This window comes from Lynx canadensis, chromosome C2, assembly GCF_007474595.2.
Source record: "Lynx canadensis isolate LIC74 chromosome C2, mLynCan4.pri.v2, whole genome shotgun sequence".
Lineage (NCBI taxonomy): Eukaryota > Metazoa > Chordata > Mammalia > Carnivora > Felidae > Lynx > Lynx canadensis.
The window spans coordinates 93,949,125-93,973,944 of NC_044311.2; the positions used below are offsets into that span (position 1 = coordinate 93,949,125).

The window sequence follows — 24,820 nt, forward strand, 5'->3', positions numbered from 1 at the left end:
TATGAGTCATGGACTCTGTAGGAGTATTCAGTGCTTTAGCCAGAAGATGAGGATATGTGAGTTTATAGTAGCTTGCCTTTGTGTACCAACAGTAAAGTATATTGTTTGATATGGCGTCAAATGAAGTAGAGATTTGCCAGTGATCCTATAGATTTATTAATATAGATGACCAGTGCATAATGAAGCCATCTACATTGATCAAATTAACCAGATATTTATTCTTCATTTAGTTTAGTACTGTGTTGATGGCCAAAATATAATTTAATGTCAACTAATATAAACATTATTTTTTTTAGTTCAGATGACAGTTTAAAAATCATATAATAATAATTATAATGGCAGATTAATGAAAATTTGGATACAGTATGAGGAGAAAGTGATTTGTTTTATTTTTTTATTTTATTTTATTTTTTTTAAATTTTTTTTCAACGTTTATTTATTTTTGGGACAGAGAGAGACAGAGCATGAACGGGAGAGGGGCAGAGAGAGAGGGAGACACAGAATCGGAAACAGGCTCCAGGCTCTGAGCCATCAGCCCAGAGCCCGATGCGGGGCTCGAACTCATGGACCGCGAGATCGTGACCTGGCTGAAGTCGGATGCTTAACCGACTGCGCCACCCAGGCGCCCCAAAAGTGATTTGTTTTAAAAACCACTACAATATTAGGGACTTATGCTATTCCAACGTTTCCTTCAGAAAACATAGAATATGGAATTTTTATTTTTTTTTGAAATTTACTTCAGTCTCATGGAATGACAGAACTGAATTTGCATAGGTTAAATGAATTTTATATTACGTTTTTTTAAAAGTAAGAAACAGCACTTATGAATTGTAGGGGAATCATATAAGTCACAATTAGCACTTTGTGACTGCTGATATTAATATTTTGGGTGACTGGACAACACAGTCCTCCCAAATACCATCTGATCCTTTCGATGCTTTGTTGACCTTCGTTGATGCTTTGTTGATCCTTTTGATGCTTTATTCCCAGGGGGAAGTGTTCTGGCCTTTGGGCTGATCCTGAAACATGCGTACATGCTCCCCAGATATCAGTGAATACTCTGTTTTGAAATCTCAGTAGGATTGCTCTGGCCAGTCCTCCTCCTGAACTTCAGGTGTTCTGGCTCTGATGGGTGTTGCAGGTGACGTTTCATGTTCTTGGAGTCTGCAGATCACTGTGAAATATCCTTTGTCTATCCCTTGGCTGCTATGTGGTGTGGATGATCCCTCTTAAGACTTCTGAGGATTTTTTGCTGCCAGTTTCTTTTCCTCTAATGTGTAATTCTTGGTCTGAGAGAAATGTGCATTTCTCTCGGTTTTAAATCTTGAGAGGGGCCTAAAGAAAGGGTATAGACAACTGTTATTTATGATTTCAACTCCTCAGAGGAAACGGGGCCATGTGCTTTATGTCTTTCTTATTTAATTGCTTAGAGTCATTCAGAATTCATGAGTTGACTTAATTTTTCTTGGGTGAAAGTACTAAGAAAAGATCCAAGCCTGCAAAATGCTGCCAAAACAGCTCTTAAATTATACATTTCTCATGTAAATATTGCAAGTTGTAAGGTATTTTAAATGAATTTTTAATCTAATAGTTAGCATTAAAGTTTAAATTCCTGCCTAGAATTTCAAACATGGAAATACACTCTAAAAGGAAATGGGGTTTTTAGTTGTTTTTTTAATAAGATAGAAAAAAGTTAATCATTTAAAATGTGAAAAAATACCCATTTCCCTCCTTCTTATTTTTACTCTTTCTAAGAAATTTTAGGTTGTACTCAGTTTAGTCCGTATGTTAAGTAGGAATTCTGAGACCGTTCCAAAGTAACTTTATCATCCCGATCTCTTTATATTTATTCAAGATCCAGTTCTTCTTTTCCTACATGAAAACATAAGCAGGTGACACAGTTTTTTTCTGATCACTCTGAGTTTAGAAATAAAGCAAAACCAGAAAAGTCAATTTATATACAGAAATCTATGCGTAGTTTCTAGAATGCTGGTGATCCGCCCTTTAGGAAGTCAGAAGTCTACCCCCAGCTTCGTTGTGGTGAAGTCTCCTCAGCCCGCTAGGACAGAATCCAAGATCACCCTGCACCAGTTCTTTGTGTGTTCACCTCTGATCCATTGGAAACTCTCAGATGTCCTTGGCCCTGACACATTCCAGGAATTTAGGCCCTGTTGTTGAGTGGGCATGGGATGGGACTGAAGTGCACCAAGCTCTAACAAGGAAGTCTCTCAGAGTCTCTTTACAGATGTTCACTTCTGACCCGTTTATTCTTTGTGTAGTTGTAAAAGTTAGGTAGCCTGTTTTCAGCCATTTTCTTTGTGTAAGTCCTTTAGGATAGTTTATCTTAAAACTTGCTCTGGTATCTGGTATCTTAATATACGATGTTTTATGGTCTTGGGTGACTTTCTGTTCCATAGAGAATTCTGGTAGCTAGAGAGCATAACAGCCTTTTTATGTTAAATGTTCCTATCTGTAAGACACTGAGAGTAGAAGAGATATAATTACAAATAAATTGAGTTTCTGTCACTCAGTTATCAATTTTATTGGTAAGGAAGTATCTCTTCAGTCTCATCTTAATACAAGCGATAACATTATCATTTGTTTTCTGAGATGTGATCTGTGGGAGAGTTTGGTATAGCAGACATCATACTGTGGGAAGTCAGAAGACACAGGTCCTAGTCTTAAGACCTTTGGCAAGTCTGTCTCTTTGGACCCTACTGTGGTCTCTTGCGTGGAAACTGAAGGAATTAAATTAGATCCATACAGTAACATGTATTTATTGAGTTCTTAATTATGTGCTTAAAGTAATGGAGTTCTCAGTGGACCTCCAGTATACTGGTGAAGATATTTTAAGTAATAAGTATGAATACTAATGAAAGTGTGATCACAAGTTTGGATAGTGTTCAGAATGAAAGGAACATTGCTGTATGACAGCCTGACCTTGACTGGGGGGTCAGGAAAGGCTCTTTTGTGAAAAGTAACACATGAGCTAATAGGAAGGATGAGTAGGAGGTTACTAAGTAAAGGATTGAGGTGTGGATTAAATGAGTGTGCATGTGTGTGCACATGCACATGTGTTTGTAAATAGTGCTAAATGTGGGCTTGGCTTATGGTCTGTGTTGTATGTAGTATATGTTAATAGCAGTAGTAGTAGTCATGGTTGTCGTCATCAGCTGTCAGCCTCTGTTACTGCCCTTATTGTCATACCCTTTTGATGAGGATGTGATGGTAACATTTAGCCCTATTTTTCAGAGGAAGCAACTGAATCAGAGATGAAGTGATTTACATGGGGCCACACAGCTAAGCAGATGAAATTGCCATATTTCAAACTAGATCTCTGCACCTTCAAACTCATACTTTTCTTCTCTCTTATCTCTTATTTCTTCTATAGCCGTGTCTGTACTTGAGATTTCAGAGTTAATCTTCTATAAAATGGGAAGTAGATGAAGTCAGTCTTCCATAACTTCTACCAACCCAGCGGCTTGTCTCTGCTAGTGGAACTGCTCCCGTCCCCTCAGCTCCCATCCTGTCCTATGGATTTACTCTTCCTTTACTCAGCTCCTAACCTATTTTGGTAGTTTCCTCCGTCAACACCTTAATCTTTCATTCTTAGTTTATGTTGGCCATTTTTTTTCTTTTTAAAATGTGTATGAAAGATTGTGTGAGTTCACCTTGGAATTCATGAATTGAGAGTGGAAGGTACACGTTATCCTGTATTGTTTAAAGGGGACACATTCCCTTCACTTCTTGGAGGATTACCTGGGGAAGGAAAGGATGAAGGTTTTGTTGCTAGTTTGGCTTCTACACTTACTCTAAACCCATGTAACAACTATATTGCCTTAACCTGCTTCTACCTTAGAAGGTAGCTTATTCCCCTGTTCATTGCTGTTCCATGATCAACCTTCCTTGTTGGCCTTGACACTTAACACTTGAGTTTCTTTCAGTTTTCCTTTTCAAAACTGAGAGACTTTCCCTAATATTTTACTTAGAGGCTTTTCCTGATGTTATAAACTGCTTTGTATCCTATCACAGATGGCTTATTTTTTGAAACATTTTATCCTGCAAGTTTAACTCCTGAGAACATCATCAGACTCTATGTGAAGAACATGAAGTTCTATAGAAGGAAGGTGTTATGTAGATTTATTTTTTTTAAATGATTTGTAATCATAGCGATATGTTATTGTGTTACTTTTTTTGGAGAATTGAGATAATATCACTTCAAAGTAAAACAGTTTGAGATACTGCCATGGTCTTAATGTATTTTTTTGTGATTAGAATAGCTTCTCTCTTGGGTCTCCCTGGCCTGTTTTAATCTCCTGTTAGCCCTGTACTGTTCTATAGTCCCAGGGGGACAGGCATTCTTTTTAGAAGAGATAAAATTTGATTTTCACTTCCCTGGATTTGATTCTGATAGATCACTATTTTCTTCTTTTAATTTTAACAGTTATTTTTTTTTTAATTTTTTTAACGTTTATTTATTTTTGAGACAGAGAAAGACAGAGCATGAACGGGGGAGGGTCAGAGAGAGGGAGACACAGAATCTGAAACAGGCTCCAGGCTCTGAGCTGTCAGCACAGAGCCTGACGCGGGGCTCGAACTCACGGACCGTGAGATCATGACCTGAGCCGAAGTCGGCCGCCCAACCGACTGAGCCACCCAGGCGCCCCTAATTTTAACAGTTATTGAGAGAGAATATATATTCCACAAAATTCACACATTTGAAATATAAAATTCATTTATTTTTTGGAAATTTATAGAGTTGTACAACCGTCATAACAATCCAGTTTTGGAAGTTTTACATCACTCTAGAAAGTTGCATGTAACCTATTTGCATCAATCCCTCATCCCTCCTCTCTAGCCCCATGCAACAACTGATTTGCTTCTTGTCCTTATAGATTTGCCTTTTCTGGACATTTCATGTAAATAGAATCATACAGTATATTAGTGTTTTGCATATGGCTTCTTCCACTTAGCAAAATGTGTTTGAGAAGCTCATCCGTGGTGTGTCAGTAACTTGTGAGTAGTATTTCATTGTATGGATATACCACATTTTGTCCACCAATCAGTTGATAAGATATTTGGCGATGTGATATTAGTAATGCTACCATGAACATACATGGTCTTTGTGTGACATATGTTTTCACTTGGGTAGATTACTGGGGTGGAATTGCTGGGTTGTATGGTAAGTTTATGGTAAACATTTTAAGAAACTGAAACTATTTTCCCAAGTGACTGTTCTATGTTACATTCCCACCAGCAATGAATGAGGATTGTAGTTTCTCTACATTCTTGTAAGCTCTTGGTTTTGTCTTGATGATAGCCATTCCAGTGGTTTTAATATGCAGTTTCCTAATGAGTAATAATGTTGAGCATCTTTCCATGTGCTTATTACTTTTTGAAATAAATGTTTATTAAAGTATTTTATGCATTTTAATATTAGGTTGTTTGTCTTTTCATTATTGAGTTGTAATAGTTCCATATATATTATATATTGGAGTTCTTTATCAGATATGTGAATTACAGATTTTTTTTTCCCAGTCTGCACCTTGGCTTTTTATTTTCCTAATTAAATGTTTTGAAGTACAATAGTTTTTAAAATTTTAACAAAATCCAACTTTTTAATTGTTTTCTTTTATGATTTATGGTACTCATGACATATCTAAGACCTCTTTGACTAACCCACAGTCACAAAGATTTTCTTCTATGTTTATTTCCAGAAGTTTTATAGTTTTAGCTGTTATGTTTAGGTCTGTGATACACTTTGAGTTGATTTTTGTGTATCCTGTGAGGTAAGGGTCTGAGTTAATTTTTTGCATATTAATGTCTAATTGTTCCAACACCGTTTATTGAAAAGACTATTTTCCCCCATTTAATTGTCTTATACCTTTGTTGAAAGCATTTTACTATAAATATAAACAGAAGACCATGGGGGAAGGGAAGGAAAAAAAAAGTTAGGGAGGGAGCCAAACCATAAGAGATTCTTAAAAACTGAGAATAAACTGAGGGTTGATAGGGGGTGGGAGGGAAGGGAGATGGGTGATGGGCATTGAGGAGGGCACCTGTTGGGATGAGCACTGAGTGTTGTATGGAAACCAATTTGACAATAAATTTCATATTAAAAAATATATGTATAAATGTTTATTTCAGAACTCTAAATCCTGTGCCATTTATCTGGTGTTCTGTCCTTATGCTAGTACCACAGTGTCTTGATTACTATAACTCTATAGCAAGTTTTGAAATCAGATAGTGTGAATTCTGCACATTTGTTCTTATTTTTCAATATTATTTTGGCTATTCTCGTTTTTTGCCTTTCCATGTCTGCTAGAATTAGTTTTTCAGTAGCTACAAAAAGCCTACAGGGATTTGAATTGGGATTGCTCTGAATCTATAGGTCAGTTTAGGGAGAATGGAATCTTCTAATCCATGAACATTGCATATCTGTCCATTTTTGTGCTTATTTGATTTCCTTCATTAGTGTCTTACAGTTATTAGTGTTTATTTAAAAAAATTTTTTTAACGTTTATTTATTTTTGAGACAGGGAGAGACAGAGCATGAACGGGGGAGGGTCAGAGAGAGGGAGACACAGAATCTGAAACAGGCTCCAGGCTCTAGCTGTCATAACAGACCCTATGCGGGGCTCGAACTCATGGACCACGAGATCATGACCTGAGCGGAGGTCGGCCACTCAACCGACTGAGCCACCCAGGCGCCCCCAGTTATTAGTGTTTAGATCTTGCACATATTTTGTTAGATTAATATGTAAGCATTTAATTTTAAGTGTGCTATTATTGATGCCTTTAAAAAAATCATTTTATTTCTCATCTGTCCTCACCGTTTCAAGTTTTTTTTTTTTTTAATGTTTGTTTATTATTGAGAGACAGAGATAGAGCATGAGCATGGGAAGGGCAGGGAGAGAGGGAGACACAGAATCCAAAGCAGGCTCCAGGCTCTGAGCTGTCAGCACAGAGCCCAACATGGGGCTCAAACTCACAAACCTTGAGATCATGACCTGAGCCAAAGTCGGCCGCTTAACCAACTGAGCCACCCAGGCTCCCTGTCCATTGCAAGTTTTGTTCAAACCCTATCAGTTAACTTCTCCCATGTATTTGAATCTGGACAAATATCGGATATTGTCTTACAAAATAAAGTAAGTACCTGCTAATGTTTTTCATTTGTGGTTTCTAAGAGATAAAGGTAACTGTTTTTATTATTTCAAGTCAATGACTGGTTAGAAGTTGTTTAGTAAGATTATTATGTCAGTCTGTTTACATTACTGATAATGTAAAACACACAAGCGTTTTCTGAAGAGGTTTGGTCTGTCAGGAAAGGGTGAGCACATAACCTCCCTGTTCTCTGCTTTGCAGGTGTTGCAGCTTCCCTGGAAGTCTCTGAGAGCCCTGGGAGTATCCAAGTGGCCCGGGGCCAGACGGCAGTCCTGCCCTGTACTTTTACTACCAGCGCTGCCCTCATTAACCTCAATGTCATTTGGATGGTCATTCCTCTCTCCAATGCTAATCAGCCTGAGCAGGTAGTTCTTTTCCACTTCATGCTGCCTCTCAAATATTAATTTTTTCAGAAGAGATGGGTAGGAAAGCATCCTGAGTATATATTTGATTTCTAGGTAGGACAAGATGGCACGTTCCGTGTGCCTATGCTGTTTTAAATCCTACTCCTGTGTTATTAGTCAACCATCAGAAGAGATTATCCTCTTTTTAAGAGACTTTCTTGTTTTAACATATGTCAGGGGAATCCTTCTGAAAATTTTACGTAGGAACCTGGAATTTTACCAAAAGGTGTTGCTGATAGGAAAAAGCAAGATAGAAAAAGTAACATATGCTTTGACAGGAAGGGACTGTCAGTAACACAGATGGATGAGAGTATGTTTTAGAGACAGTGATAATATTAAGGAAGTAACATTAGATAGTAGTACTTGGTTTATTTGTCTAATTTCACAAGTGTTTTTAAAATAAACACAGCCAGGCATACGAGCCAGCCTCAAAGAGTCTCAAATAAATTAAGGTACACAAAAATAGAAGCTACTACCTAGTAAACTGTCAATTACAGGTAAAAGACCCATAATTGGTATTAACTGTTGTAGAAAATAATGCTCAGAAAATTAATGAATTGTAACCACAGTTACGCATTTATTCCCAAAGATAATTTATTACTGTTACGAAGCTTTTCTGCTTCAGTGAGGTTATTACTACCTAAAAATACTCGATAAGCTAAATTTTATGATATGAATTCAAATATGTATATTTAGAAGCTTCTTTCATTTCTTTAGACCATGGAATTTTTATAATTAATTAGACTGAGCCTCTGAGATCATTTTGTTCAACCTTATCATTTTAGGAGGCAAAGAAAGACTTGAGTGTAGTTGCCCAAATATTTACAGATAGAACTGAAATAGAAGCAAGTTTCTCATTCTCAGCCCACAAGGCTTTTGGCAGCAGTGTTCTGAGTCCTCTCCCCTGAATAGTTAATTTTGATAATAGAAACGGACATAAGAATAGCAATCAGGGATCTGCAATGCTTCTTCTCTCTCCTGACTAGTTATGTTCAGGTTGTAGCCATGATCTGTCATCTTGTGACCTGGTAAGCATGAGAATGGCAGTGCTAATTTTTTAAACTTTTTATTTTGGAATTATTTGAATAAAAATATTTATGGGCTGATAGTAAGATTGCACTAAAGACATTTTCTATATTCTGATGAGTTAGACAAGGAAACAGTGTTATTTTAATTTGGTATCTGAGAATTTAGAATCCCCATATACGCCTGTGCACTGATGCTGTAGTAAAGGGTTGGGGACAAGTTTAAGATAAGAAAGTTTTTCAATGTTTGATGCAGTCTACGATCTACCAGATAGTTACTGCTATGTGTTATGTGTCTAGAAGGGAATGTAGTGGCCAGTTTATTTATTTTACTTTCTTTTCCAGGTCATTCTGTACCAGGGTGGACAGATGTTCGATGGTGCCCCCCGGTTCCATGGTAGGGTAGGATTTACAGGCACTATGCCGGCCACCAACGTCTCTATCTTCATTAATAACACTCAGCTGTCAGATACAGGCACCTACCAGTGTTTGGTCAACAACCTTCCAGATAGAGGGGGCAGAAACATTGGGGTCACCGGTCTCACAGTTTTAGGTGAGTGGCAGGATGTTGCAGGCATCTTGGCTTTCCTTATGCTGTGACTGTACTCGAGCATACTTACTTTTGACCATCCTTCTACACTTTCAGTCTGCTAGCATCCTTTTCTTGATTCCTCTCCTATCTGCCCTGCCTGGACTCTGCGTCTCTGTGCTTTTTACGCATAGTCTTCCCATCCCTTTCGCCACTTCTGGTGGCTCCTTAAAGCTTCTTAAATGATTTGTCCTGAAAGTGGAGAAAGGTGGTAAAAAACACAATCACAAGTGGCTTCTCACTTTTCTTCAGTGTTTACAGGATAGGACTTATCATTGAGAGCAAGTTAAGTCAAGAATCACTTATTTTCTGTACAAAGCAGAAGTTTCAGCACACGTGAGAAAAAATGACTGCTTCATGTCCACATAGACTGAGGAGACTCACCGCAGTTCTCGGCTTACCCCTCATGTCCTGGCATAATTTCAGTAAAACATCCTTTTGTCCTCAAAAGCATCCTTTTTGAATGATAAATCATATGACCAATTTGGTCTCAATACTGTATTAAGAGACTGTATAGTTTTAGGGCCTTTTTAAAGGTGGCATAGACAATGTCTTGTCTCACACAGGCACTTTTTCTATTATACAGTATATTTAGAATACGTCATACTAAATTAAGTCCATTCTAAACACGTTTTGTTTCTCACTTCTGCTGCCTCTAAAATAAAACACTGCCTCCTAAATGCAGTTAAGCTCAGTTCATTGGGGGAGACCTAGGAGGTAGTTAGAGAAGGCTGATACTCTTGATTGTCCTTCATCCTGTTTTTGGCTCAGAATCTCCTCCCTTATTCCTTGGCAAATTCTTGCCCTTTCTTTTCCCTTCCGTTGTTGAGGTACTTGAGGATACCATTTTCCTTCTTTGGGTGAGACTATGCGATAGCCATGGTGCCTTGTTTTCCTAGTCTTCAAACAAAGTAAGAAGACTAAGGACCAGATTGGAGATTTCTATCTTAGAAACACTGTAGTATATTCAGAATTGTGTAATTTTTAATTATGCAGAGGTTTTTACTAAATACAGAGATTTAAAAATACTCAAGTACCGAATATAGAGCACTAATGGAGTTTCAGTGTTTTTCTGATGTTTATACCTGCAAATTAGGTGACTGTCTTCCCACATTATCTAAGTTAATTTTTTCAATTTTTAAAAGAAGAAAAAAATCCTTTAATTTTTTTTATAGTTGATGCTACCTTCAAAGAATTATCTTGGGCTTCCTTTATAGCATCATGGTGGCAGTGTCGAAGGCAGTAATTGAGGGGACTGGTTTACCCCATCACAACAAGTAGGATTCTCTGAGATTTTTTACTTTTCCTACCTAATACCCTTTTATGGTTCTCTCTCCCCCACCCCTTCCTTTCCTGGTTTCTCTGTCTACTGCACTTACCTTTTATGCATTTGTTCATTCCTTTTTGAAAGGTTGAATGTATTTCTCGAAAAGTCGTTAGCATTACAAGTATACCATCACTGGATTCAGACTTTACTTCCTCCATCCCCCAACATGAGACTCCAAGCCTTGGGGTTAGCTGATATTTTTATTTGCTTGCATTCTTGCTACAAAGCACCGCCTTCTTCCATTAGTGTTCTTCTTTCATAATTTTTAAATTTTGTGTCTTTTATGTGCTTATTTGTCTTAATGATTATAAAATGTCCACTGCATTATGATCAAGTAGTAGACACACTTGAACTTGACTCTAACTTCCCCCACCATAAAGCAGAATTTAGCATAAAGTAGGTCTGTCAGGTTTTTGTTTGTAAAGTAACAAAGAATCTTGTCAGGGTCGTCTTACCCAGAGAGTTGCTGGCAGGGTCAGTGGTTGCTCTTCCTTGAAATATCTTTTCTAAAAGTGGCTTCTTTCAGTAATGAAAAAATTTAATTGTGGTAAAATACACATGACATAAAACTTACCATCTGAGCCAGTGTGTAAGTGTATAGACCTGTAGGGATAAGTACATTCACACTGCTGTGCAGCCACTCTCCAGAACCCTTTTTATCTTATGAAACTAAAACTCTGTGCTCATTAAACAACATTTCCTTCTCCTCCCGGCCATTGGTAACCACTTTCCTATTTTCTGTTTGTATGAATTTGACTACTCGAGGTGCCTCATATAAGTAGAATTATTTATTGTTTGTCTTTTTATGACTGGCTTATTTCACTTAGCATAATGTTCTCAAGGCTCATCCATGCTATAGCACATTTCAGAATTCCCTTCCCTTTCAAGGCCGAATAATATTTCCTAGTATGTGTGTACCACATTTTGTTTATCCATTCATCCATCCATGGATACCTGGCTGTTTCCGTCCTTCAGCTGTAATGAATAATGCTGCTGTGAACATGGGTATGCTCAGTCATGTTTCTAAAGGCAGTGTGTGGGCAGGAAGGACCTTCAGCATTCTTCTTCAGAGGAAGGAATGCAAAACGAAGAGCATAAGATTCCTTCAAAGTATAATGAAAGGATGCAGCCCCTTTTCCATGTTTGCCCCCTGCCAGCTGAAGTTGTGGGCCCTGACTAGTCACTGGCATCACTCACGAGGTAGTCTTCTGGTTATGTGTTCTATAAACATTGTTATCTGAGGTTCCAGTGCACTGAATGTTGATGTCTCCTCCATCATCAGGTGGCTCATAGTAAATACATACTCTATTCCTTACTCTTCCTGTTGTAGTTCCCCCTTCTGCCCCACACTGCCAAATCCAAGGATCCCAGGATATCGGCAGCGATGTCATCCTGCTCTGTAGCTCAGAGGAAGGCATCCCTCGGCCAACTTACCTTTGGGAGAAGTTAGACAATACCCTCAAACTACCTCCAACAGCCACTCAGGGTATGTACGGTGTTGCTTTACCCATTTCATTAGTTACCATGGAAAATTCCAATTCTAAGACTCAATGAAATAATTAACTTTAATAGAGTTTGAAAAATAACACGCTGTATCTGTAACTGCTGAAAAGCTATCTGGATCATTTTGCGTTTTCAACTTTAAAGAGAAAAAAACATATCCTTTCTCATATGCTGCCGTTATGTATCTCATCCAGTGGTTACTATCTATGGAAATTCTGTTCCATTACAATGAGGATTTAAAATCTCTACTTGGTAGCTTCTTTATAGTGTTAACTGTAAGATGATCCTTGAAGTTTATAACTGAGAATCCACTTCCTTCTTGAGGCACAACTGACTATTTTAGTATGAGAAACATCAGCACGATCATGAGAGGGTCAATCATCCTGTTTTCAGCCTCAAGTCTAAGTAGAGGGAGAAGATGGGAAAGAGAACAGGAAAAGGCCTCAGATCATGGGAGAACCAGGAGTTGATCACACCAGACGGGTAAAGATGGAGGAAGCATGAGTCTCATCGATGATTTTCTACACGTAAATCCAGCTATTTAAATTTGATAACAAAGGAAACACTCTTGAAAATTTGAGGAGAACTTATAAAATGAGGGAAGATTACAGAGTTTTATCTAAGATCTTCTATTTCAAGAAAATAAAAGTTAGCAGCCTTGAATGTTGCATCATCTGTAACAGTATTTTTCTTGTATACTCAGGGCCTGTAGCCTGTATACTCTTGTAGCATTCTCAGGGCAAGTATACAAATCTTATGTTAAAAGAGTTGGCAGTTAATGAAGAGGCTCCAGACAACCTGAATTGTGCCTGAAATATGCCCCCATTGATAGCATATGGCTGTCATGGAGATGGAAAGTCTTAACTTGTATGGTAAAGTTAGGCATGGTAAAGCACCAGGCCTACCAGCTCTGTCAGAGCCTGTGAGAATCCTGACAGAACTATTCATGGACCTTCCTATCATCTTTTAACTTACCTAGCCAAAATCTATTATGTAAAAAAACTTCTCAGTGACAGCACGTAATAACTTTTGGGTTACTCTGATAATGATTACTGCAATACCGTTGTTCCCTGCGGATTGCTGAATTGCTAAATGTTTCAGCCACACTGTGGGCTGAATAGCTTTTCTGGTGGACTAAAGTGTTAATCTCTCTATTTACATGTAAGAGACATGTTTAATCTAGCTCTTGTGTTGAAATCCTGAAAACCATATTTAAATTCCAGATTTCCTAGTAACTATTTCAGTGACAGTTTACCTCTCTGGGCTGGTGTTGCCTTTTTTTTTTTTTTTTTTTTTTTTTTTTTTAATGGGGATTAAACAATGTCGTTTCCAAGATTCTTTGTATCAGCGTGAGAGTTCTATGATTTATATTTAAAACATTTTGGTGAAATACTGGGTTGAGTTTGGAATTACAAATAAATGCAAAAAGTGGTTACTTGTATGTAAGTTGAGAAATACCTATAGAAAGAACCTTCCACACCTCTTTGTCTTTGAATAAGTGTGTATTAGTCAATTTTTTTGGTGTCTTCTGTGTAATTTAAATATTTTTTAGTACTATATGAAAGTGATCTTGAATGTTATTGATGAAAATGTTTATCTTTTGTAATCCAAACTCAGGATTCATTATCAGAATTAGTTTGAATAACTTCATTTATCACAATAATGCTCACTAAGTGAGTCAGATTTTTTATTTAAATTTGCCTCTTGGGGGGCGCCTGGGTGGCTCAGTCGGTTGAGCATCTGACTTCGGCTCAGGTCATGATCTCACAGTCCATGAGTTCAAGCCCCGCGTCAGGCTCTGTGCTGACAGCTCAGAGCCTGGAGCCTGCTTCGGATTCTGTGCCTCCCTCTCTCTCTGCCCCAACCCACTCGCATTCTCTCTCTCTCTCAAAAATAAATAAACATTAAAAAAAATTTTTTTTAGATTTGCCTCTTGGTACTGATATTAATAAAATAGATCTCAAAATAGCATATAATCCCCAAATAACTTAGATTTTTTAAAGATAACTTTTTACATTTATTTATTTTTGAGAGAGAGTATGAGCAGGGGAGGGGCAGAGAGAAAAGGAGACAGAGGATCCGAAGTGGGCTCTGCACTGACAGTCTGATGTGGGACTTGAACTCATGAACTGTGAGATCGTGATCTGTGGCGAAGTTGGATGCTTAATCGACTGAGCTACCCAGCCACCAAATAACTTAGATTTTAAAAACACTTTATTAATATGTTTGCAGTTGCTTAATATAAACTCAAGATGTATTCTCTGTGAAAAGAATATTTGACACCAAGGGAGGGTACTCCAGAAGTCAGTTAGTGACAGGGTCATAATATTTGGGGATTAGAATTGTCCTTGTGTGTAGGGGCTAGTTTGAAGGAGCTCCTTCTGGTCACATCTTGGACAGTTTGAACATTAAAATAAATATATAACCCGTTGAATGAAATGAAATGTATTTAGGAAATATGAAGTACTTAGTTTGGTCTGTGCTTCTGAGGTCTGTACAAATGGCCCATGTTCCATTAAGTGTCTGGGTCTGGTCCCAGTTCACCAGCCCCTGCATTGGTGGTTCTCAACTGGGACATTTTCAGTTGACATTTTTTTGGTTGTCACAGCTGATAGGATGGTGCTACTGGCAGCTCATGGGTAGAGGCTAGGGATGCTGGTAAACATCCTATAATGCACAGGAATAGCCCCTGCAGTAAAGAACTATCTGGCCCCAAATGTCAGTGAGTCAGTTACATTAATATATTTCCTAATGTTAAATATCCTTGCATTTCTGGAATAAAGTCTATATGATTGTGATTTTTTTTTTTTAAAACTTTTTTAACATTTATTTTTGAAAGAGAGAGACAGAGAGTGAGCAGAGGAGGGGGGTGGAGAGAGAGAGAGAGAGAGACAGACAGACAGACACAGAATCTGAAACAGGCTCCAGGCTCTGAGTTGTCAGCACAGAGCCTGATGCATGATGTGGGGCTCAAACCTATGAATCATGAGATCATGACCTGAGCTGAAGTTGGATGCTTAACTGACTGAGCCACCCAGGCGCCCCTGATTGTGATTATTTTAAATAAATTGCTCCGTTTGGTATGCTAACATGTTAATAGAATTTTTGCATTTGTGATCATAAGTGAGAATTGTCTATGATTTTTTTTTTCTGTTTTCCATTGCCCTCGTTCAATTTTAGTATCAGATTATATAAGGGTCTCATAAAATGAGTTAGGCAGTTTTCCCTCTTTTTCAATTCTCTGAAATAGTATGAATAAATTGGAGATCATTTGATGATTTTGTAGAATTTCCCAGAAAAGCTTTGCCCTGCTGTCTTGTTGGTAGATTTTTGACTCCTGATTCAGTTTTTCTAATGGTGTAAGTTTTAGATTTTCTGTATCTTCTCTATTTTTCTAGGAAACATCTTTTTTTTGGTCTGAGATTATACATACTAAATTAGTCATAGTATCTCTATATGAAAATAGAATACAGGTTCTGGAGTCAGAGGATGTGGGTTGGAATCCTGGCTGCAGGGATGGCTGGTTATGTGACCTTGTGCCTTAGTTTTCTTACATGTAAAATGGGCAGAATAATAGTAATTGCCTCACAGGCGTGGAATAAAAATTAAATGAAACATGTAAAACTTTTAGAACAGCATCTGGCATGAATATGCACTTAATAAATACTAGTGTTTATAATACCATTAGTTTTATTATTCTCTTGTGTGTTTAAAAACTATTATATTCCCCGTCATTATTAATTGTTAATGCTTTTCATCTTTTATTTTTGGATCAATCTTGTTAAACCAAGCTTTTGCTTTTATCTGTTCTTCTGTATATTGATGATAATTTCTGTTCTTCATTTCTTCATTCAACAAATATATGTTGGGTACCTACTAGGTTCTAGACACTGTTCTAGGTGCTGGAGATAATAGCAGAGAACAGAACAGAAATGCTTCTTCCCTTGATAGAATTTACTTTCTAGTGGGTGGAGATTGAATATAACAAATCAGCAAATTGCAGTTTATTACCAGGTGATATCTTCCATGGGGAAAACATAAATGAGGGTAAAATGGATTTGTTGGGGCATAAGGAGCTGCAGTGTTGAATAAAGTGCTTAGTGTAAGCTCACTGAGAGGATGATATTCTAAGAATGTAAAAGTGGTGAAGGAACGAGCTATGTGAATATGGGTGCTGGAGAGCATTCCAGGCAGAGGGAACAGCCATCTGAAGGCCCTGAGGCTGGGATGCCTGGTGTTTGGGATCAACAGCAAAGAGGCCAGCATGTTTGGAGTAGAGCAAACAAGGCAGAGAATGGTTAAGAGCTATGGTGCCCAGTTACAGGTGCTGGGGTGGAGACACAGGCACACCTCACACATATTGTGGTTGTAGTTGCAGACCACCACAATAAAGTGATTAGCACAGTAAAGCAAGTCAAGTGAATTTTTTGGTTTCCTAGTGCATGTAAAATTTATGTTTACACTGCAGTCTGTCAAGTGTGCAATAGCATTATGTCTTAAAAAAACAAAGTTACGTGCCTTAATTTTCTTAAAAATTTTTTTCAGTGTTTATTTACTTTTGAGAGAGATTGTGAATAGGGGGAGAGGCAGAGAGAGGGAGACACAGAATCTGAAGCACAGGTCCAGGCTCTGAGCTGTCAACACAGAGCCCGACCTGGGGCTCGAGCTCACGGACTGTGAGATCATGACCTGAGGTGAAGTCAGACGCTCAACCGACTGAGCCACCCAGGTGCCCCTTACATGCCTTAATTTAAAAGTACTTTATCTCCCGAAGCCAAGAGCACACTGTATCCACTGTGTGTTAGCTAATTTGAGAATAAATTATATTTTAAAAATAAATAAGATAAAAGTATGTTATTTCTAAAACAGGCTAACCATCATCTGAGCTCTCAGTGAGTTACAGTCTTTTTGCTGGTAGAAGATATTGGCTCGATGTTGATGGCTGCTGACTGATGAAGGTTTACCAAGGGCAGCAGTAGCCTTATGAAATGTATTTCTTAAATAATAAGACTTGAAAGTCAAAATGATTACTTGATCCATGGGCAGCAGAATGGGTATTGTGTTAGCAGACACGAAAACAACATTAACCATGCTGTTCATCAGAGCTCTTGGGTGACCAGGCACGTTGTCAGTGAGCAGTGATATCTTGAATCTTTTTTTCTGAGCAGTAGGTCTCAGCAGTGGGCTTAAAATATTCAGTAAACCGTGTTGTAAACAGATGTGCTGTCATCCAGGCGTTGTTGTTTCATTTACAGAGCACAGGCAGGATAGATATAGCATAATTCCTAAGGGCCCTAGGATTCTCAGAATGGTAAATGAGCATTGGCTTCAGCTTAAAACCATCAGCCGCTTTGCCCCTAATAAGAGGGTCAACCTGTTCTTTGAAGCTTTGAAGCCAGGCATTGAGTTCTCTCTAGTTATGAAAGTCTTAGATAGCATCTTCTTCCATTGGAAGGCCATTTTGACTACACTGAAAATCTGTTGTTTAGTATAGCCACACTTATTAATTATCTTAGCTCGATCTTCCGGATAACTTGCTGTAGCTTCTACATCAGCATTGCTGCGTCATCTTGCACTTTTATGTTATGGAGACGGCTTCTTTCCTTAAACCTTATGAGCCAACCTCTGCCAGCTTCCAACTTTTCTTCGGCGGCTTCCTCACTTCCTCAGCCTTCACAGAACTGAAGAGAGTTAGGGCCTTGCTCTGGATCAGGCTTTGCTTAAGGGAATGTTGTGGCTGGTTTGATCTTCTGTCCAGACCACTCAGACATTCTCTGTATCAGCAGTAACCCTGTTTTGCTTTCTTATGATTCATGTGTTCACTGGAGTAGCACTTTTAACTTCCCTTAGGAGTTTTCCCTTTCACTCACAGCTTGCCTAACTGTTTGGTGCAAGAGGCCTAACTTTTGACCTGTCTAGGCTTTCAACATGCCTCCCTTACCTAACGTAATCATTTCTAGCTTTTGATTCAGGGAGAGACATGTGACTCTTCCTTTCACTTGAACACTTAGAGGCCAACACTTAAAGGGCTACTAGTTAACCTGATTTCAGTATTGTTGTGTCTCAGGGAATAGGGAGACCTGGGGTGAGGGAGTGAGAGGGGAGAATTGCCAGTCATTGGAGCAGTCGACACACACATACATTTATCCAGTAAGTTTGCTGTCTTATCTGGGTGCACTTCGTGGCACCACTAAACAATTACAATAACATCAAAGGTAACCATGACCAATGAAATAATAATGAAAAGGTTTGAAATATCGTGAGAATTACCAAAATGTGACACAGAGACACAAAGTGAGCAGATGCTCTTGAAGAATGGTTCTGATAGGCTTGTTCAACCCAAGGTTTCCACAGACCACCAATTCATAAAGGCAGTATCTGTGAAATACAACAAAACAAGTTATGGCTGTATATATAATATGAAACTTGATTCAAATGTTACATATCTTTACCAACATCTTATCTGTTTCAGTTATTTTATGAGAGAGATGTGTTTAAAAATCACAGAGTAGGGTTGTGGATTTCTCAATTTGTTCTTGCAATTATGCCAATTTTTTTTAACCTATCCTCAGCCTGTATCAATTAGGTACTTACAGAGGGTTTTCTATCTCACTGAGTTTCTATTTATAATATGAATTTAATTTTTTTTAAGTTTATTTATTTTGAGAGAGTGTGTGAGCAGAGAGAAAGGGAGAGAGAGAGAGAGAGTATGAAGCAGGCTCTGTAACATCAGCACAGAGCCCGATACAGGGCTTGAATTTACAGACTGTGAGATCATGACCTGAGCTGAAATCAGGAGTCGGATGCTTAATTGACTGGGCCATCCAGGTGCCCCAATATGCATTTTTGCCTTACTTTGGTTATTATTGAAATCCCTACAGTAGCTTTCTTTGATTAATTCTTGCTGGTATGTTTCTATTTTATGGTTCGTTTACTTTCAGGTTTCCATGTTTTATGTTTTAGGTGTATTATTTGTAAGTAGCATATGTCTAGATTTAATTCAGTTTTCAATCCGCAATCTGAGAGCTTTCTTCTTTGATTGATTGAATTCATTTACATTAATTGTGATAATGGATATGGTTAGAATAATTTCTAATATTTTATGATTTTTATTGACCAAACTTTTTCTTATACCCTTTCTCCATAACTTCTACTGATTATTTCAGTGTTGTGAGGTTTTTTTCAGTTTTTTTTAATAAATCATGCATTTTTCCTTTATTGTTCCTAAGGAATCCTCTGTTGTCCTCATCCATTCATAATTTAATACAGTGAAAAGAGGTGATTAAGTCTTCTGTGTGCTGCTTGCTTGAGAACTCTGCAGAACTTAGTATGGAGGTCATAGATGGAGCAGGAGAGTGTCTTAAACATCACTGTAGTCCAACACTGTCATGTTACCAGGCACCCAGAGGATGCCAGGTTTGCCCAAAGTCCAAATAGAAAGCACTCCCATTCTTTTGCCACGTTTGAAGCCTCAGGAATCTTGATTCTCCTTGAATTGCCACTGCCAATTCCCTTCCCAGTGAGTGTTTCCATAATTATTTCATGGGGAGTAGAAAAGTTTCTAACCACTTCAGTTGCTGAATAAATAGGTGCTTATTTCTTCTTTTTCATGCTGTTATTCTGACTTAAGGCAAAGCTTTCCTCTTTCTTTTTGCCCTCTGACATAAAGAAGCAAGTTCTGTGAAATGTTCAGTACATCCTCTTCTTTAAAAATTAAATACCAGCAATTGTCACAACTGTATTCATTTGTTTATACAGTTGTTCACCCGTTTTTAAAATATGTGTGTGTGTGTGTGTGTGTGTGTGTGCGTGCGTGCGCGCACACACTGTCACAACCCTTATTTGTGCAGCTACTTCAGGGGATACTTGGGAAAGTAGAGAAATAAAAACATAGAGATGTGTCTTTATTCTAGGGTTCACTGTCTAAGGGGAAGACAGATCTAGAGAGGTAATTGTAGTAGTGCATGTTGAATGCTATAAAAAAGTTTCCTGTTCACACTTATTCTCCCTGAAGAGTCTAGGAAGAACTTTATAGGGAAAGAGTTTTCCAAAAAGAAAAGGATCTTAAAGGCTCAGTAGAAGTTTTACCAGGTAAAAGGGGAAAATATTAATAGAGGGAGCCATGCATGTAAAATCTTGCAAGCGTAAAATTTTGATGCTCTTAAATGAGAAAAGCTGTGAAGCTGACATAAAGATTCATGAGGGTTTGGTGAGAGAGGAGGTTGGAAAGTTCAGCTCCAGATTGTGCAGGGTATTGTATAACATTCAAGGAGTTTGGATGTTGTTTTTGAGACTGTGGGTACTCCCAGGCATTTATAAAGCAAGAGAGGATATCCAGATCTGCATTTTATTTTATTTTTTAAAATGTTTATTTTATTGGAGCACCTGGGTGGCTCAGTCAGTTAAGCATCTGATTTCGGCTCAGGTCATGATCTCACGGTTTGTGGGTTCGAGACCCACATCGGGCTCTGTGCTGAATGGTTGCTCAGAGCTTGGTGCCTGCTTCGGATTCTGTACCTCCTCTCTCTGCCCCTCCTCCACTCATGCTCTGTCTCATTCTGTCTCTCAAAAATAAATAAATGTAAATTTAAAAAAGTGTTGATTTTATTTAGAGAGAGAAGGGGTGCGCACACCCACAAGTGGGGGAAGGGCCAAGAGAGGGAGAGAGAAAGAATCCCAAGCAGGTTCCATGCTCAGCACCAAACCTGATGCAGGGTGAGACAATGTGTGCCAAAATCAAAAGTCGGACGCCCAACTGACTGAGCCACCCAGGCACCCACGACTAACACCCAGGCACCCCAGATCTGCATTTTAGAAACAACTTCAGCAGTCAGGATGTGAATTTGATAGCCTAGTTGTAGGTGGGAGACTTTGAGAATAGCTCCATCAAGAAATGAAGAGGGCGTCTGGGTGACTCCAGTCAGTTAAGCATCCAACTCTTGATTTCATCTCAGGTCATGATCTCATGGTTCTTGGGATTGAGCCCCATATGGGGCTCCATGCTGATAGCACAGAGCCTGCTTGGGATTCTCTTTCTTCTACTCTCTCTGTCTCTCCCCCCATCATCCCCCATTAAAAAAATACAGAGAGAGCCAGAACTAAGACCCTCATGATGGGGATGGAGCAGGAATGGAGGGAGAGTGGGGTTCAAGAAAGAAGACAAAAATAAGTAAGGCATGGGACTCGGGAGAAGAGTCAGAGTTTACTTAGATTTATGTCTTAGGCCCATTGAATGAATAACAACTGTATTAACTCAGAGAAGGAATACTTAAGGAAATTTGTTTAAGGAAGGTGCTGAGTGAGTTAATAATCCTCTGAGACCTGGGACTGAAATAATGTTAACAGGTAACATTATCAGTACCGTTCTCCTTTGAGAATTAAAGTTTAACAGTCAACACAGAGACATTGGTTCAAAAGAATCCACTGATATCCACTTAAAAACAAGAACACTCAGAGTCAACATTTCTGGGAACTTGGACAGAAGTGTGTAGGAGAGAAGCAGTCACGATCTAACTCATCTTGCTTGTAGCAGTTGCCACATTATAACTGTGTTCATGCCCCAGTCTGTTGCTAATGGTGAATCATTCTTGCAAATAAATATTAGTAGGTTTATATACATAGTATATTTTATACAAATGCTGTGTGAGTGGTATTCTGGGAAACAACAAGTTTTAAAAGCAAAAGAAATCCTTAGCTTGGTAATTTTGATGTGTGATTCTATGCAATGTTATAATACTGGGGGTTTCCAAATATTGCATTATTTGTATATTGCCCAGTAATAGTCATCATTGTTTCCCAGTGTTTGAATATTTTCTGTAAACTACAGTTCTTTGTAAATACTTCAATAATGGAAATGCAAAGAAAAGAACATAGAAATGTTGGTGTGGAAATACATGGACATGAAATCAGAAATGAATTTAAGATCTGAATTGGCAAAAGCAGTATCTGTTTCAATCACAAAGGCAAAGTAGAGCAGACACAAAATATTTTCATTGTTAAGTTAAAAAATGAGCTAATATGAAGCAGCATGTATCCTAATGTGTGCCTTGAAGGTACTTTGGATATTTTCTTATTTGGGACAGATTCTTTCTCTGTTCCTTTTCCATCTACACCTTAATTCAACCAACATCAACACAAAAATAAAATTTTCTATGTCTGGAAAATTTGACATGAAACAAAAATTGAGATTATCAGATAGGACGCTTAAGGCTTCATAGTGTTTTATTTATTTATTTATTTAAAAAAAAATTTTAAACGTTTATTATTGAGAGACAGAGAGAGACGGAGCATGAGCATGGGGGGGGGGGGGCAAAGAGAGAGGGAGACAGAGAATCGGAAGCAGGCTCCAGGCTCCGAGCTGTCAGCACAGAGCCCGACGTGGGGCTCGAACTCACAAACCGCGAGATCATGACCTGAGCCGAAGTTGGATGCCTAACCAACCGAGCCACCCAGGCACCCCTTCATAGTGTTTTAAAATTTTCTTTTAAAATGCCAGTTTAAATATGAAGTATATGTGATATTATCTTTGAATTTGTAAGTAGATTTCAATTTTTCATTTATTTTGTGATATTTCTCCCTTTTTTACTGTTTTTTGTTATCAGATGTATCAGATTGAGATAATTTTTACATATTATTGAGAAATATAATTTTGGTTCAAATAAGAAGTCATGCATTTATTATTATTATTTTTTTATGGGATACTTCTGAAATGTTTATGAGAAATGATTGTTATTATGGTCACTCATTATTGTTCCAAAGTACATACATCATATAAAAATATAGACTAATTCATGATTAGGAATCTCTGTCTCTCAACCTCAAATCCTGAGTATTTAACATCTGTTGGGAATTTGGAGACATCTGACATTTTCCCAATTTCTTGACCGATTTTTCTTATGATTCAGAAAAATATGTATTTCCCACGCAGTGCCAGGACAGAATTCCCCCCATGGAAGCATTACCAGGCACTATACTATGCCTGTTGCATGCATGACCTCATTTCGTCCTCACAGTAACCCCTGGGATGGAGGTGTGTTAGTAGCTCCATGTCACACGTGATGAAATTAGTAGGTGGTAGGGCAGATCCCAGCCCAGGCTGTCTAAGCTTAGAACACATGCACTTAGCCAATGCATCATCTCCCGGGCAGTAACAGAAATGGTTCTGAGCCTAAGGAGAAAGGATGGACGTGGAGACGGACACATGTCTATTGGGCACCCTAGTCCAGCTGCGTAGTTTGTGTGGGATCTGGTGTGGGCTGCGAACTGATAGTGGGCTGGGATGTCATGTGTGCTTTCCAAACTGTGGTTCCACACAGTGGAACTTTACCTATTTGTGAAAGAAAGATCATAAGAACATTTGTTTCCTAACTTCAGTTCTACAAATTACTTCTGAACCAGAGCAGGCCAAGCGAAGTGACAAGTTGAATTGAGGAATTAGTCCTTTTCACTTGAGAAAGAGCCCTGTGCTCGTGGCTGGAAGTAGCCTGATGCTTGCTGAGGAGGGGCTCCTGTCTCCTCTTTGCCTTGACTGCGCAAACAGCCCTGTCCTACTTCTGGCTAATCCCCTCTTATCAATGTGCCTCCTTCCCTGATTACATCCTGAGTTAGCTCTAGCATGGCACGTCAGCCTCAGTTAGGAATACTTTCTTCTATCAGTCTGCTCTTGGTGTCTGTGTTTATAGAGATAAAAGGAAGAACAGTGACTTCACCTCTTAAAAATAACCTTGTAAAGCAAGAATCTTTAAAGTTTACCTCTTTCTACATGCCAGAATGCTGCTTAGAGCAGCTGTGAAAAGTTTCCCAAATTATCTCTATGAAAATGTCAACAAAATTAGTGGTTTTGTGTGAACTGATCAAATTCCTAGAATTTTAGGGCTTACGAAAACAGCACCACAGTGTGTGGAATTGTGGGACTAGTTGTCCAGAGATTATGGTTTTCTTGCATGGGGACATCTGGTAATGTATTGAAGGTGGAGTTAGGCAGATGGCTTAGTTTAATACTAGCAGCAATGGAACATTGCGTTGTCAGGAAATATGTTATAGCTGCACCCCATAGTGGTTTAAAATGTCTTACTAGAAAACCAAGTATATGTATGGTGCCTGTGTGCTTTGGGCATGGGTAGACCTGATTTTATAGATTGCTGCTACTTCTGTACTGTGTAATCTTGGGCACATTGCATAGCTTCTCTGAGCTTTTTGTCTTTGAAAAGTAGGGAATATAAAACCTAGGATTTTTTTTTAGTTTTTTATTTGATTTCCAGTATAGTTAACATACAGTTTTATATATTAGTTTCAGGTGTTCAATATGGTGATTCAACAATTTCATACATTACTCAGTGCTCTCAACGTGATAAGTGTATTCTTACCCCCCTTCACCTATTTCACTCATCCCCCCACCCATCTCCCCTCAGGTAACCATCATTTTGTTCTTTGTATAAAATCTAGGATTTAGACAATTCAGTAATACATATGTAAAACTCTTAGTACCCCGCATATGGTACACAGTGGACACTGAAGAGAAGGTAGCTCCTTTATTTACTGAACACCTTCTTGCATGCTGGGTAATTTCTAAGGATGATGATGCAATTATGAACAAGACAAACCCAGCCCCTTCTTTTAATGAGACAAATAGGCTCCAGGGCACCTGGCTGGCTCTGTCGGTTGAGCTTCTGACTTCATCTCAGGTCACGATCTCACTGTTGGTGGGTTCGAGCCCTGCGTCGGGCTCTGCGCTCACAGCTCAGAGCCTGGAGCCTACTTTGGATTCTGTGTCTCCCTCTCTCTGTGCACCTCCCCCCTCTCACTGTCT

At 38.5% G+C, this 24,820-nt stretch overlaps 1 protein-coding gene across 3 annotated transcripts in view; it reads left to right on the forward strand.

The window, feature by feature from the left end:
- The window catches only part of IGSF11 (immunoglobulin superfamily member 11), a 128,653-nt gene that overhangs the window by 95,554 nt on the left and 8,279 nt on the right, over positions 1 to 24,820 (forward strand). For 2 of the 3 annotated variants that reach the window (XM_030329937.1, XM_030329938.1), the window contains exons 2-4: positions 7,366 to 7,529; positions 8,939 to 9,146; positions 11,840 to 11,995. In XM_030329937.1, the coding sequence (XP_030185797.1) occupies positions 7,366 to 7,529; positions 8,939 to 9,146; positions 11,840 to 11,995 (528 nt within the window). The remainder of the gene's footprint in view (positions 1 to 7,365; positions 7,530 to 8,938; positions 9,147 to 11,839; positions 11,996 to 24,820) is intronic. The other variant, XM_030329939.1, reaches the window with a different exon arrangement.